This window comes from Dermacentor variabilis, chromosome 2, assembly GCF_050947875.1.
Source record: "Dermacentor variabilis isolate Ectoservices chromosome 2, ASM5094787v1, whole genome shotgun sequence".
Taxonomy (NCBI): Eukaryota; Metazoa; Arthropoda; class Arachnida; order Ixodida; family Ixodidae; genus Dermacentor; species Dermacentor variabilis.
In genome coordinates this window covers 133,883,029-133,902,612 of record NC_134569.1, presented here as the reverse complement: position 1 = coordinate 133,902,612, position 19,584 = coordinate 133,883,029, and the positions used below count along the sequence as shown (strand labels likewise).

The following is a 19,584-nucleotide window of genomic DNA, read 5'->3' as shown; positions in this document are numbered from 1 at the left end:
GCGCGCAAATGAGAACGAGTCCACGCGCGACCCAGTGAGAGCGTGGTCCCGCACCTCTCCCGTGCGCGCGAGAGAGAAATCGGCTTCAGTCCTGTCACTCAGTGAAGGTGGCGGCGTGCCCGAGGTGGAGAGAGATGGAGAGAGAGAGGAGGGACGCGATCGTCAAGCGGAGCGCCGGGCAGGCAGAAGATAATGCGCGCAGACAGCAGCAGAAGAAGCAGCCGCAGGCGCGGCGCAACGCCGGCAGGCCGGCACAGACACCGGCGGCGGAAGGCAGATCGATCGCTTTTCTCGCGCGGTGGAGAAAGCGGGCGGGCGAGCGATGCATCGGCGCTACGACGAGGAGTGCCAGCTTCACCTCCTCCTCCTCCACTTTCTTTTCTCTCTCTTTCCAGACGCCTCGCACGTGGAGAAGAGGACGGCTGTCGAAAAAGAGGAACGCTCCGAAGGGGAGCGTTGTTCAAGAGGAAGAGAAGGAAGAGGAGGAGGAGGTGGGGGAGCAGTGTTCGGAAGATAGAAGACGAGCGTGCGGTCCGGGATCCGCGGCACACGGCGCCGAGGGGCCCGAGGAAGCGCTTGGGTGCTCGACGAGATGGCCGACGCAGCAGCGGCAGCAGCGGCGGGAACGGAGACACGCTGGCAGCAGGTCACCGGGGATGAGAAGCAGCAGGAGGAGCACCTGCTCATCCGGCACATGCGTCCCGACGAGATCAAGCAGGCCATGGACATCTGGAAGGAACAGGGGCTGGAGGAGAGCGAGAACAACGTGAGCACCTTCTACCAGGTGGACCCCGAGGGCTTCTTCGTCACCGTCGACACGAGGACAGGTGAGCGCTCCGCCGAGGCGTTCCTCGGGCGCTTTCGGCGTTGAACTTCGCGGGGAGCGTCGACGACGGAGGAAAACGTTACGGCTGAAACTCGGGTGCAATGCTAGAAGCGCGATGAGGGCCCGACGCGCGGGAGCCGGCGGTGGCACGTGTTTGAGCGTCGTCGGGGGGTGTCGTCTCTTGAGAGGGCGCCACGCGCCTGCACGTCTAAGGCGTCGGCTATGCGAAGTCGCATTCCGACACTATAGTGTCGAGAGCGATGCTGGTATCCGCAATGTGCGAGTCATTGATGTTGTGTGCGAATTGAAAGGAAGCACACGGTCGTCACCGGCAAATGTATCGTTCTTTAGCGGCGTGAGATCAGGTCGCTTCTTTAAGTCCTCCTGTGCGTCCTTCAATTGGGTTGCGATTTCTGAAATAGTGCGAGAGATGTGGGTAGAACTTTTTATTATAATTTTCGTTTTATTCGGGACGCAGTATTAGTCGCTGGAGTCGCGATAAACGCTCGGTGCGATTATGATCAGTGCCAATAAATGTACCTCGTGGCGCGCAGTCGTCCTCCAGTGCTCGAGTTTATGCACAATGCACTCAACTCGTGGTTTCTTATCTTAAAGTTTTAAGTTTGAAGGCAAATCATGAATGCCGCTAAAGTGCACGCCAATTGTCGGGTGTTATATAAACGCAAAGCACGCGGCATTATTGAGGTCTTCTGCCTGGCGAGGGTGGGTGGAATTGTTCCGCACACGTGTATTAAGAGCGCGCTGAACTGAATATGTTGCATGTGTTCATGCCATCACTAGTATCGTTAATTAAATTAAGTAAATAAATCATCTAGCTATGTGATCCTGTTTAGTCAGGGTGACGACGCCTACCTTATACGATGTTGTAGATGGGCATTATTTCTAAAAGCGCTTCAACTCGAAGTTCTTCGTCAACTTCGCTATTTCGAAGGCAGTGCCGTCTCTGGAATGAAGCAGTCGCGGTGCTTCAGCGATTCCACCTGGTGATTCTAGGGGCTAGAATTGCGAAATCAGGCTCTTCTAGTCTCTCCTCAAAGGCAGTGGCGCGAAGTTTTGTTTCTCAAGCTACTCCCTATCGTAAGATTTGCAACAAAACATTACTGAAGCACGCCGACTCTATATTCTTCGGTCGATGTGGCGCTGGCGGCCTCCTGGAATCAGTGATGATGAGAAAGTGTTGAGTCGAAGGCTGTCTGTGAAGGTAGGAGCAAGGATCCCTCTACTTAAGCGTTATGGTGCGAAATAATGAAGCCCAAGTCGTGCCATTGCAGGCAAACTGTCTCGGCTCAGCGACGTCCTGGTCTCTGGCAGACTGCGGAAAATTTGTGGAAATTATACTTTCCACGGATTGCCTGTTTATTACGGAATCTTCTATAACCATCCTGCTGATGAAGCTGCCCGGTTCGCCCTTGATAATGCACGCACAGACCAAGAATTGACGCGTCTAAGAAACTTCGCCCAATTCATTGCGAAATTGCACTGGCCCTTTGGAAGACTGCGGAGGGCCGTTGTTTGTTCGTGCTTGGTATGTCAGCGCAGCTGCGTTTGTCCGGTGTGGCGGACGCTTCATGTGCTGCTTTACCGCCCTACGACTGGAGGGAGCTTTCACAAATACATTCTCCTCACTCACTGTCAGAGCTGACTGGCCCACACGCGACCACTGTAACTGTGAGGAGACTATCCAGAGCCTCCTCTGACACGCGCTTTGACGTCCACCATCAATCAGTCTCCTCGGAGTGCACTGAGACAACCAGGCTGTCGACCTTTTTACAGAGTCAAAAGTCTTGGGTGCACGGCCTCATCCATCATCAACACCAAAAACTACCCACGTTCTAACGATTTTCCTAAAATCAATGGACCTGACAAGACGCTTAATCGTCTGTCTGCTATTTTTGATATGAACTCTCTCTCGTCTTTTGCATTTCTATTTTCCTCCTTTCCTTCAATCACCAATCTATCTTCGCCCGTCCAGGGTAGCTAACCGAACGTCCATCTAGTTAACCTCACTTTTTTTTACACCTCTCTCTCTCTCTCTCTCTCTCTCTCTCTCTCTTGTGCAAGCCTTTCGTGCACAAAAGTTTCACCAGTGGGATCATTTGACGCCTTCGTATAGTCCAGTCTCTCTACCATTTAGTAACAGGAACATACTTAATAGATACGTTTCTCGGCGACGTTTTGCCACAATATGGGACGGAACTTACGCCATCTCCCGAATTCATTTCAACAAATCATGAATGTTTAAACGTATTTATCAAGCGCCCTTTCTCAAGTGTCTTTTTCTCTGGGACTGTTGTGGACAAGTTATGCTAACGTTTGCCAAATGTTGGTTCATTGCATGTCTTCCTCCTTCACTTCTTCTCGCTTGATAACAGTGCCCTTTGACTTCTTTGTCGCAGCGGTACATTCATGTCTGGTCGTGTCCTGAACCGCTTTGTTTAGTGTGGAAGCCTTTGATGGGCAAGTCTTTCAGCAGCTTCCTGCCAAAAGATCTGTAGGCCTAATGCAAATTATGTCACCCTGAGTAGGCATATAGATCGTTATGCTGTTTGTCCTTCTTGCATGCAAGTTTATTTGAAGTATCGGAAAAATTCTTATCAAGCCGAGATCTGCCGTTCGCCTAAAAGGCTCTAAAAACAAGGAGCAATGCAGCGTCTGTATATATTTATATGTATTTTAAGCTTCACAGCTGAATAATTATGTCAAGGAGACGTACTTGGGCGTTGACGCTGACTAGGTGGTTCATGTCGGAGTCTTCTCATCTTGTATTGGGCATTTGTGCTGCATTGAATCCAATAAGTTTTCCGCCGCGGACACACAACTTCCAGGAGAGACGGCGCAGAAGCACTCCATTCTCGTTGGCTCTCATTTTGGCTGTGCTTAACAAACATGTGACAGAAGGTACGTACTCAAGCCAGAAAGAAAATTTTACAATGAAAAAAAAAATCAAGTCCGTTAACTTATGGCCTTTACAAATCCTACCATGTTCTATGGTATATTATTCTAATAACAGCGCCCAAAAGGCCGTTTGACCGATGCATTCAATAAATTACTTTTTAAGCACATTCCCGTTTTCCATCACTGTGACGAGATCAGCCTCATCCTGCAATTCGTCTCAGAATTGGTTTTCTTTTTCAACTTCATATTTCAACCTATATTTAGTGAGTTTGACAGGTGAGTTTGACAGGCGAAATGAAAGCGTAGAGCATATCGTTCTGTTGGCGCTGCGTGACAGTGAAGCGCCAACTAAATATCATCCAACACAAGTTTTTCCAACATGGCTGCCGCCATTGTTTTCAAAACATTATTGATTTTTCTTTTTTTTACCGAAGCCTCCTCATGGCTGCCCTGCATCGTGTGTTCGCTACAATTTTCGGCTGCTTTCTATCTGCTCAAATTAACTTTCTTTGATGTGCTGCAGCAATCGATCCACACACAATACAAGTGCGGTTTGTGAAATTAGAAATAGCTGCCGCAGTATCGAATGTGCGGCGTCCTTGCCGGGATCCTTTATTCGTTTTGTTTCAGTTATTAAGGTTTTAGCGCTGTCTTTTAGTTTGCATGTTCCAGGGATGGCGCCGCGTCATATTTCAGCCGACACCAGGCGTCGGTGCTCAGCACGTACGACTTGAGATGCCCCACGTACGTACAGGGAATGGAAATGGCGAGAGGTCTGCTAGAAAAGTTTTGCCTTGGCGTCTTCGACGGTGAAGAAATTTGCGTTCCAAGGAAGAGAACAATTTGCGATCTCGACGAGATACAGCCTTTGGCTACGGCTACAGTTGTTTCCCGTCAGCGGCCGAGTAAACGGAGGTGTGCGTTTGAGCCTCTCATCGATATCGTATACATGGAGGACCCTCGCACCAACGGATGAAGAATGCAAAGTATATATATATATATATATATATATATATATATATATATATATATATATATATATATATATATATATATATATATATATATATATATATATATATATATATATATATATATATAATTTCGGCTCATGGCGTGAAAAGACGTCAACTGACTCTCCAGTGCAGCCTTGTTTCTTTATCACTTTTATCGTTATTTATTTATTTAGTTATCTGTTTTAGTATTATCACTTAATATTTTATTTTTCACCGTGACAATGTAGTAGCCGAGGTGCACGTGACCTGGATATCTCCACAACGACCCATGTACAGCGGAACAGAACAGACCATGGCTTTGTCGCCGAAGCGAAGCTCTAAAAATACAAAACACTATCTGCCGTTCTCTTACCCTCAGTAAAGTTATGAGCGTACACGCTGATCGGCTGTGTCGTCGTTTCCTCAGGACAGCAACAACGAACAGGCGTCTGCAGAGCAAGCAGACGCCACGAAGGTGCCGAGCAAGAGCGTATGCGCACGTCGACAGGCAACGTCATTGTTAAGTACCGCGCAGACACGAGATGTGTGACCAAGGAAGCACGGAAGTTCCTCATAAAAGAGAGGCTGGAAACGACGTTCGGGAACGAGATCAGCACGAAACGCAAGCAGGGGAACTTAAGAGGCAGCCTTAGCTCGGGTGCTCCTATCTAAATACATGTAATGAAGTTCGGTGTTTGACGGAAGCCCGTCTGGTCGGGATGAAACATTGTTAAAAGGACATATGTAAAATACATGTAAAAGGAGAATTCGTTTTTCTCGGCAACAAGTGCACCAAATTTGACGAGGTTTGTTGCATTCAAAAGAAAAACGTAAAATCTAGTGACTGTTGGTTTCACATTTCTGATTTAGGTCGTCAATTTTTATTAAAAATTGGCAAAAATCAAAAATGTTCGAAATACGAAACTATCAAGTTTACAACTCTGTAACTCAGCAACGAAAAACGATAATACAATTCTGCGAATTGCATCTAATAGTAAATCTAAAGCGGACAAAATTGATATGTTACACATGAATCTAAAGAAATGTAGTACTATGGAATTACAGCTTCTGCAGAACCGTTGTACGCAACGTAACAAATTCACCTAAGATGTAAAATGACATGCGCAATTTGCCCGCTTACAATGCTCTAATGGATCCCGTTTACAGAACCGGGTTTTTTATGCAGAGCTGTGAACCTGTAAACTTCGTGCTTCTATTTTTTTCAAACTTTGGAATTTTCGAAATTTTTTTTAACAAAATTCAGGGCCTAAATAGAAATTCTGCGACCAACAGTCACTAGAATTTACCTTGCTCTCGCAAATTCAACGAATTTCGTTAAAATCGGTCCAGGGGTTATCTCAGAAAAACGTTTTTGCCTTTTTACATGTATTTGAATATGCCGCATTTCGCACACAACACTGGGCCTGCGCATCAAGCCACCATCCTTCTCGGCTCACCCTCTCATGCTTTTCCTCGCACCTGCAGCATACGGCGCCGCAGGGAGCAATATGATTATAGCACTTGGACTTTATACGAAATATCATGACGACGGCGGCTGCGAAAGTTCATCGGTGCGACAGATTCCAGCAATACGCATTTGACGGAACCAAGTGGCCGTCAAAGCTTGTTTCTCGCCTGTGTAACTTTATTGCGCGCAAGCGCAACTGGCTAGCCTCCGCAATCGGCGAATGTCTGTTCGAAGCCGCGAAGTACGAAGGAGCCCGCTGAGCGCGCGGCAAAGCAACCCCAGTTAGAGGAAATTCTAGGTCACCTTGAGGCGAAACGTCGTGGAGGACGAAGGTAGGTGGAGGCGTGCTCCACTGACTGTCGCTACAGGTTTGTTTTTGCGATACGGACGTACCGAGTTCGTCCAACACCACCTAGGTAGCACAAGGCCTGTTCCCTGCGCCATGCTACTGGCCCAGAATTTTCATTGCCGAGGCTGGCGTGACAAAAGCGGTGACGTCAAAATCACTGTTACCTACTCGGGGGCACTCCCATTAGATTAGATTCTATGGCATTCGAGTCACTAGCATGCCGTCAAGGATCGGAGTGAAAATGCCTTGTGCTATCTAGGTGGTGTTGGTTCGTGCCGTAGAAACATCGCCCTTAACATCGTATGCCGTGTGTGCGAGTGAAAGCGCGTGAATCTGCACCGACGATGGCGGTTCAATCTTGCGTACTCAAGTAAGAAAACCGGGGGAAGCGCGCCGTCTTCCCACTGGGGGCGTTCTACTCCGGCGGCGGCTGCGTACAGCGCGGCCGCGCGAACCCTGTCTTGAATGCTATCTGCGATGCGGGCAGCGTATGCTTCTAGGCGCACCGAGGGCCGATAGCTTCGTGTGCGTTGTAGCACCTATACGCTTGCGCGTCACTCACGCTCACGAAGTGAAACGTCACTGTAACTTCTTTCTTGTTCTTTTGCTTTCTTCTTGTTTTTACTTGTGCAAATTAGCGTAATCTGCATGTGATACACTAGCCAATCTATTGGTTAGCCCAAGGGCCTCATAAATGGATGAATAAGCACAGCAAACGACACAGCGCAAGAAGCACAGAAGTAGCAAACGCTGGCCATTGAGTCATCCTTTTCATTAACGTTCATTCTCTCTCCCTCTCTATCTCTCTCTCTATATCTCTAGTTTTGTATCTTCTGAAAGGTCACATATAGTCAGTAAGGTTAAATACGATCAATTAATTCAGCCAGTGATCAAACTTGCTGGACCTCGTAAAAATAGGGGCGCGTCATTTTTCCCCTGTTCTAACCTGCTTCTTTGTATACTAACTACATGTTGGCGATAGTCCCTGCGCTAGCGACGTGATTCCGTCTTGATTTGTAATTCTGCATGCGACAACAAATTATGAGTTATATCTGCAGGATATTGGGGTGTATCCTGTAGTAAACTGTTTCCATTTACCAAAAACGCGGTTAGCAGAACAAGCCCCATATCCATTAGCACAATACTGCGACAAATGAGTGATTGATGCCTAACTGCTTCTGACACTTCTATTCGCCTTGTTTTTCAGTCTCCTGAATGTACCCATCAGTTTGTTTTGTTTTGTTCTTTTATCTTCAGTACTGAAAAACGATGAAAAGATCTCGCAGTAAATTGCAAATCAGATCTGCCATAAGACACGTGGCAACAAACTACACTTGCGTGGCTAGCTGTAAAAGCCCCACAGACAGCGCAAAGCAATCCGCGCGCAACAGCTGAATGATTGGTGCCATTGTGGTACGGACACAGTGTATTCATTTTTGTTGTCACTTCCGTTTCTTTTTGTCTCCGACTACCTTCCCTTTGTTTCTTTCTCCACACCGACAATCGATGGCGGGAAAATGTGACAGGAGAAGAAGCAACTGTTGCCTTCCCGAATCACTTCCTGCCCCGATTTTCTTCCGCTTCCCGGGTTCCGTCTTGAATTTATATACGTATCTGTTCGCCTCGCCGACTTCGTCGAGCGTCTACTTGAGCGGGAAGACAGCGAGGTTGCAGGCCCGACGGGGGTCGTCGGAGGGTGGAAGGAAATGGATGGACGGCGCTGGTGTTGAGCTTTTCCTGCACAAACGGCAAGGAAGCCATTCTGCCTTTCCTTTCTTTTTTTTTTTCTTGTTTCCCGCAACCACCACTCTCCCGCGCCGACAGAAGTAGCAAAAAGAAAAAAAAAAGCGGAGAAGCAGTACGGGAGGGGGGTCGCTTACTTCGTAGCTATGTAATGTACCGTGCTTCTATCGAGCCGTTTTCTCGCAGACGGCACGGTGCGGACAGTCGGGTCCCCTCTGGTGTCCCTGCCTATCGGTCGGCGCGTGTCGTAAGTGCAATTTGGCTCGTCGACGTCTGTCCTCCTTCACGGCAGAGCACGAGGGAAACCTGTCGATGGGCTGCGTCTATTATCACAGTGCGTGCAGGCGCCGTGGTGAGCGAGCTAGACGTGGTCTTTTAAAGAAACGCGGAAACAACTGATGGACAGCTTTTTTATTTCTTTCTGTAAGAGTGCTTATAGCTTTATTACTCGTGGCCAGATCGTAATACGTGCTCATGCACAGTTAAAGTAGGAGACGTCCGCTCGCGTGTTCTAAACGCTGTGCGTGGCGTCCGTAAACAACGCGGAGTAAGTTTCAGAGCCTGAAATTCGGTGGACGACGCTCTGTAGGGGTAGAGACTCACATCCTTGCCTCTGTATACCTCTTTCGAAGAGGAACGAAAGCGTCATAAGCAAGGAATTTATTTATTTATTTATTTATTTATTTATTTATTTATTTATTTATTTATTTATTTATTTATTTATTAAACATACTTTCAAGGCCTAGTAGGCACAACAGAAAGGAGTGGTGAAAATACACAACATTTGCAGTACAGGACAAGACTACAAAATCAAATTATACTGCAATTTGAGCGACGATCTTGAAGTTGGCGGTGTCAGAAATTAAGACTGTGAATGCGGGAAGGCGGTTCCATTCATTGGCGGTTCTTAACAAAAAGGAAGAATGGTACAAATTAGTTCGACAAGATGGCACTTCAATTTTGGCCTTGATCGTCGATGCGGGACGAGGTGTACTTGCAGTAAACATAAGCAACTCCTATTAATTATGCTCCTAGCACCTACCATCTGAACAAAGTTCTCCACGATTTCGTCGTGTAATAGAAATATCTTGGTATAGGCAACACAAATAACTTAAGTTAGGCCATTCATATGCAGTACGTCAAAAACGATGCTAACGGCATGCACGGGTACTTATGGTGGAACTTTTTAATTACACCGACTTCTTTATAGTTAAAGCTTTACATGACTCTAGTACGCTCGAAACTCGAATGTGCATCTGCAATATGGGATCCCAGTCACGTTAATCTCATTACGTCTATTGAACTAGTACAAAATAACTCTACCCGTTTCATTATTTCTAATTATAACCGTGCCGCGAGTATAACCTTAATGAAAACTAACCTAGCACTTCTTCCACTATCTTAACTGCCGCAGAATCACCCGTCTTTCTCTATTTTATAAAATTTTCAGTCACACCACACTTCACGGCGACTTCATCCTGCGGCCTCAGTGCATTTCAAGCCGCGTCGATCGTCGCAGTAAAGTAGGAATTTATACATTTCGCACGAAGTATTTCTTTCAGTCTTTCATCACCCGTACATCTCAGGAATGATACCGCCTTCCCTCAAGTGTCGTAGCCATCACCGATAAAAAACTTTTCCGCGGAATATTAACTAACATTGTAAAATCAGAATCATTGTATTAACAGAAATGACTGCGCTTTTCTGTTTGCTTTACACTATTACTCTGTAAGCACTGCCCTCTTCAATGTCATATGGCACTGAGGGCATCCTAAATATATGAAATAAACAATTGAAATAATTAAAAAAAATAAATCCTAATATCAATATTGCAAAATCTTGCCTTATTTGAAGCTCAATTTTTTTCGAGCGTTGCTTTTCCTAGGGCATTCATATTAAATTCAATGCCTGTGAGGGCGCACGTAGTTTCTATACTTTGAGCACTGCTGCTATGCTAGACAGTCAACTTGGCGTTTCTTTGTTTTTTTCTTTGTTGTTTCGTTTGTTTGTTACTTTTCCCTCTCTAATGTTTCTATACTAAAGTAACATTCCAACACAGATGCTGCCTGTTATGACCATTTCATTTGTGTGCCTCGCTTTCAAACAATACATCAGATGCACAAGTTTACAGGAGAAAGCATGCGTTAGGAGAAAAAGTATCCGACGAAATAGGCGCGTAGTAGACGGCGACGGCGTGCCTATCACGCTGTTTTATTATCTCCGGTTACTGCGCTTCAGGCCACTTCCGTAGCAATCGAAATGGCTGCAGTTATTTTTTTTATTTGCAGCTTAAAGGTTAATTTCATAAAGCGAGCATATATGCGTAATTACTTAAACGAGCTTATTTAAGTCTTTTCGATACACGCGGCATCAGTAATAGCACAAAGAGCATTCGTCTTGCTCGCTTCCTTGCAATAACAATCTTTATGGGGAGAAGCCAGCTTCACGTATTTTCACCGCCCCCCCCCCCTTTTTTTTTTCAGGCTACTGTATTGATGCGAAGGCGTCTAATGGTCCGTTGAGCGAAAAAAACCGGCGTCCGTCGCCTGTAACAGCGAAACCGCAGGTAACTTCCTATTGGCTAGCACGGCATTTCGACGCCACGTCACGAACACGCCTCGACGGAGCAGAGCGGGCGATAGGGGACACCTGCTGCCGCGCTAGCACGTCAGTTGTTGCGTTATAGGGGAGAGGGCATCGCTGCGATGCCATGCCACCCTCGCTTTCACTTTCGGAAGCCTGTGTTATCCGCGCGTTCTTTGTCCGCACAAGCTCGTGCTTGCGTTCTAACGTCGCCTCGGTAAGGTCAAATCAATATTCATGAAGTGCCTGCTGGGATTTATCGCTCACGGCCAACGCCGCCGACGACACCGGCTTTTCTGCGACACGAGTTCCTTAACGCTGTCGCGTTAAAACACGCCAAGCGTGTCGACGCATTCGCTTGCCGTGAGGACTCGAAAGACCGCTCAGTGGCGTTCGTTTGTACATTAATGTTGTCGCATTGACAAATCATAGGAAGTGCTTAGGTGTTCAAGTATGCACGTATATAGATGCTTAACCGAACACGTTACCATGGCAGCCGTAAACACTAATTTAAACAAAGTAACTTTTGCGTTACACTAATTGCCTCACCAGGACATCAGTTTGAAAGGACCTGACGCTTCGCAATGCAGCTTGCAATGCACCCGGCGCGTGCTGAACGCTGACGTTGACTGCGGTGGAGGTTATAGATCCGTTCACGCCGACAAGCCGCGATAACGCAAAAAAAAGAAATAGGCTCATACAAGTTGCACAGCCTGTCTGAAAAATCCAGCCTAATAAAATTTGGAACCTCTCAACCGTTGCGAGACAATACAAGCCCTATTTAGTGATTCTTCTTATTTCGCATTATTTTCTTTCCGATTTCGCATTCTCGGCCAATCGAGAACTGATTACGATTATTATTTATTTATAAAAACGAGCGGTGACAATAGTATTGGCCTTCTCGTTTTCGATAAGATTTGCGTGGTCATAATTAATGCTGCAATCTATGATGCCTAAAAATTAAAGCACGCGAGATAGCTCACAAACGCAAGACTATAAACCAGAGTATAACTTTTCGGGCGTATCCTACACCCCAACACAGTGCTAAAGTTCACTGCGAAGACGAGATATGTATTAGTAAAACAAAGAATAGATTTTACAGCGAAGCTGTATACCTCTACCGTGCAAGGAAATTTTCGTGTCGTGGCAAACAAAAAACTCCCCATACGTGGGCCGGTCCCGAAGGTAGTGCAATACCGGCCCGAACCGCGGCGGAGGTGGAGCACGCGTTAAGCACTCCTCATACGTGGGCCGATCCCAAAGATAGTGCAATGCCAAGCTGACCCGCGGCGGAGGTGCAATTCGCCATTAAGGGGCCCACATACACAGCTTCGCTGGTCATCCTTCTTCACAGAACGGAAGGGCACTGAGATTTTTTAAATAACGGTGACAGAAAAGTTATAGGTTAAGCAGTGCCTGGCGACATATTCATAACGTAAAGCCTGACACCGCTGTTAGCAGTTAAATATGCCCGTAGTATTTAGTAAAATGTTAATTTTAGAACTGCGGGGAAAAATTTAGCTCACTTTGATGATTCTTTGATTTCCTTTAACTGAAGTACCGTGATCAGAACTTACGTTGTGTTCTCTCGCGGGTCTTTCTTCTTCTTTTTTTTTTACTTTTTCTTTGGGGGGGGGGCAGGAAGTGGATCCTCATACTTTTTGAGCTGCTGCACCATGTTCCTGGCATTTTCCAAGTGCATGCATCCGCTCCTGGGATGGCTTCTTTTCTGACTACTGCCTTTCTTGCCCCCGTCAGTCTATACGAAGTTCCCGGCTACGGCTCTCATCCTCCGGCTCAATTGGTGGTGTTCTCGCGACCACGCCCCAGCGACGGCTTTCTCTGGATAACGTAAGCAGCAGATCTCGAAGGCTATGCTTTTGCAGGTTGCATGCACCGGAAGCAATTCGGGATTCGGAAACACGTCACAGGCGCCACGTCTTAAGCGTCACTTTTTGGCAAGCGTGTCTTTTTTCCTTGGCTGCACATTGCACTGACAGTGAGAGCAGGCGCGCAGCTGTTTTTGCACTCATCTACAGCCTCATACCCTCCGTGATGAATCGCTTTCCTTTCTATACTACGTACATAGTTTTGCGAAGCCTGGGAAAGCTACTCAGCCGGGGACGGACACGTTCAACCTGTTTCCTAGCTTATAGCAAATGATTACAGTAGAACGCGCACCTAGAGCTTCAGCGCTCGAGCGCCCTAAGCACCGGTTCGTATGCCCACTGAAAGAACACCGACATATACCGCACGCATCTGTTAAGCTGTTAGCATACAAAATAGTCCGTCCGAAACTTGAGCATGCATAGTGCAGAATATGACTCTTACTAACTAAATCTGGTTAAAACACTCGAATCAGTCCAGAACTGTGCTACAAGGTTCATCTTAGGCGGTTACTCTTACAGCTCTACTATCATGACACTAAAATCACAACTTCATCTACCGACCCTGGCCGATCGACGCACAATGTCTATTGTCGACTAACGTTTATGTCCCGACTAAAGTTCTTTCTTTTCTTCACTATCGTCTAACTACAATCTCGTATTGCCCGTCCATCGTGTGTATCATACCAAAGAGCGGCTAGCGCCATGATTCCTCATGCATAGCCTGCCGATAAACTTTTTTTCTTTAAATGAAAGAAAACCATGAAGATTTCACGTCCCTCGGGCTTTTCAAGCGCTGAATAAGCTGCGCTACGTCAGCCATATTGCTCCTGCCTAGCGTCAAACAAGGCACTCGACTTAGACGCTCTTCTATGTTTTGTGTAATTATGAGTAGGCCATTGATGTTATAGTTCCTAAACCACAACCAGCCTGCCCTTGCGACTTTGATGCACAGCAGTACATAAATTATGCTAGCGGATGAAGTTTCCTATAGCAAAACGTTAGCATTGACGCAAACTGAACCTCTTTATATTCAAAGTGAAGGGCCGCAAGGGGTGAGGGCGGGGGAGGGGGCTTCATGCCAAGCAATGACGAAGAGCTAGTAAAAGAATCGGAACTGAAAAGAATAATTTGAAAAAAAAAGGCTTATATTGTCTCGGAAACAGAGAAGCGCATATTGCTTTACGTAATTTGCATGTATCGATTCGTACTACGAGAGTCGTTGTCCTGGATAGCGCAACGAATTTTGAGGCGTAATGGCGCGGCTTCTTCGTTTCGAAATCACAGTGGGCAGGGCTGTCACACGTCAAGCACATTTCGATATCTCGACCCCAGAAATTGATACTACCGCATTTTTTTTAGTGCTTTGAGGCTTAATGTGCCTAGTAAATATGCCGGTGATTACTTAGAAGTGAAATACTGGGCCGTGTTCATGAAAAGATCTTACGCTAGAACTGTTCGTAAAAGAAAATTATAGCCGATTCTGTTGCTGGACATTTCATTAGCGAAGGTGCGCGACTAATGGCAAGAAACAGTTAGAAACGAAAACCATTGGGAATGCGGGCCCTGTTGTTTCTACGCCGATCTGTGTGCTTGCTCAGAACTTAAGCTACATATGCCATGGTAAACTGGACCTGGCAACGTCTTACACGCGAACGCTCTCGAATGAGGCTAGCTTAGCAGTGCTTTCTGAAGAGTTATCGGGCATTGCCTGGGATATTGTTGTCCTTAGTGAGGTTAGATGAATTAGTGAGTCTTTCACAGTGCTGACTAACGGCTACGTCCTCTGCTACAGAGGTCTTCAGATTAGAAAGAATACGGGATAGGATTTCTTATTCATAAGGACATAGCGGGCAACATAGATGAATCCTACAGCATTAACGAGCAGTGGTCGTAATGACGCTAAGTATGAGGTATAAATGAAACGTAGTACAAGCCTACGCTCCAACCTCCAGTCATGATGATGAAGAAATAGAACAGTTTTATGAACATGTTGAATTAGCAATGAGAAAGATGAAAGTTCAGTATACTGTTGTCATGGGCGAATTCAATATAAGAGTTGGGGAAAAGCAGGCTGAGGAACTAGCAATTGACAACAAAGGCATTGATTATATGAATAGTAGAGGATAGACGTTGGTAGAATTCGCGGAAAGCAACAGACTCCGAATAATGAATACCTTCTTTAGGAAGCGCTGTAACAGGAAGTGGACAGAAAAGCTCTTATGGAGAAACAAGAAATGAAATATGTTTAATACTCTCTGTCGATCCTAACATAGTGAAAGATGTAAAAGTGTTAGGTAGGGTAAAGGGTAGTAGCCATAGGATAGTGAGGTCTGGAATTTATCTCATTTTGAAGAGAGGAAGAGTGAAATTAGTCAAGAAAAAACAGGCCAACATGGACGCAGTAAGGGTAAAAGCAGACAAATTCAGGCTGGTGCTAGCGAGCAAATACGCAGCTTTAGAACAGGAAGATGAAGATGACATGGAGGTAATGAATGAAACCGTGACTAGACTTACTCCAGAAGTTACAGTTGTCTGGGAGGTAAGGGCACCAAGGCAACCAGTAGGTAAGCTCTACCAAGTAACAAAGGACCTGGTAAAGAAACGGCATATCATGAAAGTTTCTATCTCGTGAGATCAGATAGAATTCGCGAAGCTGTCAAAGCTGATAAAACAAGAAGACAGTAAGCGACAGTCGAAATTATAATGTCGGAGTTATAGAGGAAGCAGTAAAAGAACGTCCGCAACATGAAATCAATCAGGATAAAACTTGGAATAGGACAAGACAAAATGTATGCAGTGAAAGATAAGCAGGGTAATGTCACCAGCAATTTCGATTATATAGCAAAAGCTGCAGAAGAATTTTATACTGACCTGTACATTATCCAGACCCGTCACGCAACCTACATTAGAAGTAGTGATGGGCAAGATACAGATACCCCTTATATAACTAGAAATGAAGTTAGAATAGCCGTGAAAGACATGTCCCGGGGAAAAGCCGGCCGGAGAAGATGGAATAATAGTCGATGTAACAGAAGATGGAGGAGATATTATGCTTGAAAAGTTTGCGGCTCTTTACGCACAATGTCTCACCACTTTAAATATGCCTTAGAGCGGGAAGAATGCCAACATTATACTAATGCATAGGAATGGAAGAATTAAAGGTTCATTAGCGAGCTTTCAGTGTTGTATAAATATTGACCAAGATAATTTCCAGTATTATCAAGGCAACACGACTTAAATCCACCAAAAGAACAGCCTGACTTCAGGAATGGATATTCTACAATAGATCACGTCCATGTCATCAATCAGAAGATTGAGAAATCTGCGGAGTACAATCAACCTCTCTATATGGCTTTCATAGATTATGAAAGGTCATTTGATTCTGTAAAAATGTTAGCAGTCACGGAATATCTTGGGAAATCTCTACAAATATTTAACAGCTAGCTTGCTTCTTCACGAGAAAATTAAAAAAATTACCTATCAAGAAAATAGCCAGGCAAGGCGACAAAATTGCTTCAATGCTATTGACTGCATGCTTCGAAGAAGTACCCAAGCTATTACACTGGTAAGGCCTAAGAGTGAGGATCACCGGCGAATATATCAGCAACCTTCGGTTTGCAGATGACATTGTCCTGTTCAGCAGCACTGTGGATGGATTGCAACAAATGATTGAGGATCTCAAACGAGAAAGTGCCAGAGTAGGTTTGAATATTTATATGCAGAAGACAGAGATAATGTTGAATAGACTTGCAAGGGAACAAGAATTCTTGATCGCCAGGCAGCCTCTAAAGTATGTGCAGGAGTACGTTTGCCTAGCTGAATTACTCACAGGAGACTCTGATCATTAGAAGGAAACTGATAGAAAAACAGAAATAGATTGGAGAACACCTGACAGGCATTACCAATTCCTTCCTGGGAGCTTCCACTGTCATTGAAAAGAAAAGTGTACAATCATTGCACTATACCTGTTCTAACATGTGGGGCAGAAATTTGGAGGTTAGCAAAGAAGCCCGACAACAAGCTAAGGCCCACGCATAGAGCGATTGAACGAACAATGTTGGGCGTAACGTTAAGAGACAGGAAGACATCGGTACGGATCAAAGAGCAAACGGGAGTAGTCGATATGCTAATTGATATCAAAAGGAAGAAGTGGAGCTGGGAAGGCCATGTAATGCGTAGGGTAGATAACCGGCGCACCATTAGCGTTATAGAATGGGTGCCAAGTGAAGGTAAACCCAGTTGAGGACGGCAGAAAATTAGGTGGGCTGATGAAATCAGAAAACTTCCAGGCGCAAGTTAGAATCATCTGGCTCAAGACAGGGGTAATTGCAGATAGCTGCGAGAGGCCTTTGTCCTGCAGTGGACATAAAGGTAAACAGGTTATTATTATTATTATTATTATTATTATTATTATTATTATTATTATTATTATTATTATTATTATTATTATTATTATTATTATTATTATTATTATTATCATTATTATTATTATTATCATTATTATTATTATTATCATTATTATTTGAATGAATCCCGCATATACTAATACATTCTAGAAACGCGGACACCAGGCTGCGTTTCAAGGTTTCAGAAGTATACCAATTTTTCTAGGATACCACGGTTCGTAAACCTTTACAGTTGACTGTACAAACAAAGAAATAAAGAAAAGAGAGAGAAAATCTTATCCCACTTTTCCATTTGTCTCTTCACTTGCTTTGGCGTGCACTATTTTGAAGGCGCATGGAAGAATACGCAGGTAGTCGTATACAGCGGATTGCCTGAGCTGCCGAGGGAACTCGCTCAAGGAGGCATCGGCCGAGGGAAAAGGCGCTCCCTTCTGCCCTTTTACTTCCACCCTTCCGACAACCAGAAAACCGCATCACCACTCGACCGCGCATGCGCCGACCTCAGCTGTCAGCTGCAATTCGAGTCCTCGCAGGCCGAGCTAAGGCCTTGCGGAAGCCGGAGTTAGCTGGCGAGGCCCGCCGCAGTGTAAGATGATGACGACGTTGGTTCCACGGTCAGAGAGCGCGAAGGGCTGGCGGTGGACTCGGGAGAAAACTCCGGGGGAAATTCGAGAAGAAAGCGGCATGAGAAAGAAAGGAAGTAGAGAGACGTAGAGTGGGGGTCTCCCGAAGAAGGCCCTCGCCTCTGGCTCTCTTTTGAGATGTGTTGTTGCGCGCCACGCTGAAGATTGGAACCGAACGGAGGCGCACGCAAACAGCGCAATGACAAAGACGGCACAGCAGGCCAAATTAAACGCCGCCGTGACCCAGAGGGGAGACTGCAGGAGTGAGAGCGCGAAGGAAGCGCGAAGCGGTGAACTACAGCTGCGGCTCTACAGGGATGGCATTGTTGGGAATTGTAAGCAAACCAGAGAAGGAAGAAAAAAAAAGAAATATAGAAGGAAAGGACGAAACGGTGGTAAAGCGAAATCGGACGCACAAAACTAGCAGTGCGCAACGGCTTCGGAGGAAGGCGTGAGCCAAGAATCGATGGCCTGTACTGTACACCATATATATATTACGGCGTGCCCTCGGGGAAACTGCGGGAAGGCGATCCGGTTGTCGAGGGAAGGGAGGAGTCAGTAGGACGACCAAAGGCACGGGCGCCGCTGGCATTCCTGAGAGGGCCGCGGTGACGAAACGGGGGCGAGATTCGCGGACAGGTCTGGTCGTAAAGGCTGCCGACGTGTGAGCTCGCGCACGAGCGCAGGCCGGTCCGAACCTTCCCCCTGGAGCGGCACATATCCTCATATCCTCGAGTGCTTTCCCCTTCCTCTGTGCCAGTGTATACGGAGGCATATGGGGAAGCCAGTATACACGCGGGCTTCAACAGTTTGCGCTCGCTTATGCAGCGGTGCTCCTTGCGAGCGCAGCCTCACTGCTGAGTTCTCCTTTGCCCGCTTGTTTATCTACGTTCTCTTTCCTTTTGTCATTCTTCTACTTGCTTCCCTCGCGTTCACGACTGTTCATAACACCGTTCCATCGCGCGTGCGTGAACTCCAATATAGCCCCCGAACAAAGTTAGCTTCGTCAGTTAGCCCATTTCAATATAGAATTTCTGCCCCCGATTTCCTATATTTTTTTTCGTTTACTGCTCTCTCTATCGGCTCGTCGTAAGCTGAAGGCCGTTCGCCGAAGGAATGCGGGACCCTTTCCCAACCCGCTCCCTCGGCCTCCCATTCCTCTTTTCCCAGTCGAAGATTAATTCGCAGAATATGGAACGCGGTATATGCCTGAAGAGAAGCTTCTCCCAGCTTCTCTCTCTCCCTCTCTCTCTCTCTCTCTCTCTCTGACTGTCGTCGGCCGACGGTCAGCAGCGGAAATGAGTGCGGAGCCCAGCGAAAGGGTGCTTCCAGCTTCGTTTTATGTCGGTGCTCGGCACCGGAATGAGAATACCTCAGAACGAGAAGAAATTATTATTTCGTGTTTTGTCGATTGTTTATTTCCATTTCGTTTTCCTGCGATGACTGAGCGGGACATCAATAAAAGAAAGCATAAAAAGAGGTAAAGAACCTGGTTATGACATCAAGGCTCGAAATACCGGAATTCACGAACGGAAAGATCAAACTGGGCTTCTAAATTCGCGCGGCGCGGACCTCTGCATAATCCTATCATTGTTTGATTCGTTTGACGACAAACAAAGGTATAAGCGATCGGTGTCTTGCAGAATCGTATTGGAGAAACAAATGAAGGACAACGAGGAACGAAGGCTATGCACGCCGTGACAAGCCGAAGTCGTCAAGGCAGGCGAACTCGAGAGCACGTATAGCGAACAGCTATAGCTCCGGCCACCGGGTGCACTGTTTTCAT

At 46.1% G+C, this 19,584-nt stretch overlaps 1 protein-coding gene across 1 annotated transcript in view; it reads left to right on the top strand.

The window, feature by feature from the left end:
• Positions 1-341: 341 nt before the first annotated feature.
• The window catches only part of LOC142572716 (uncharacterized), a 36,211-nt gene continuing 16,968 nt past the window's right edge, over positions 342-19,584 (top strand). Inside the window, exon 1 of the mRNA XM_075682019.1 lies at positions 342-827. Within this exon, the coding sequence (XP_075538134.1) occupies positions 593-827 (235 nt within the window). The 5' untranslated portion in view covers positions 342-592. The remainder of the gene's footprint in view (positions 828-19,584) is intronic.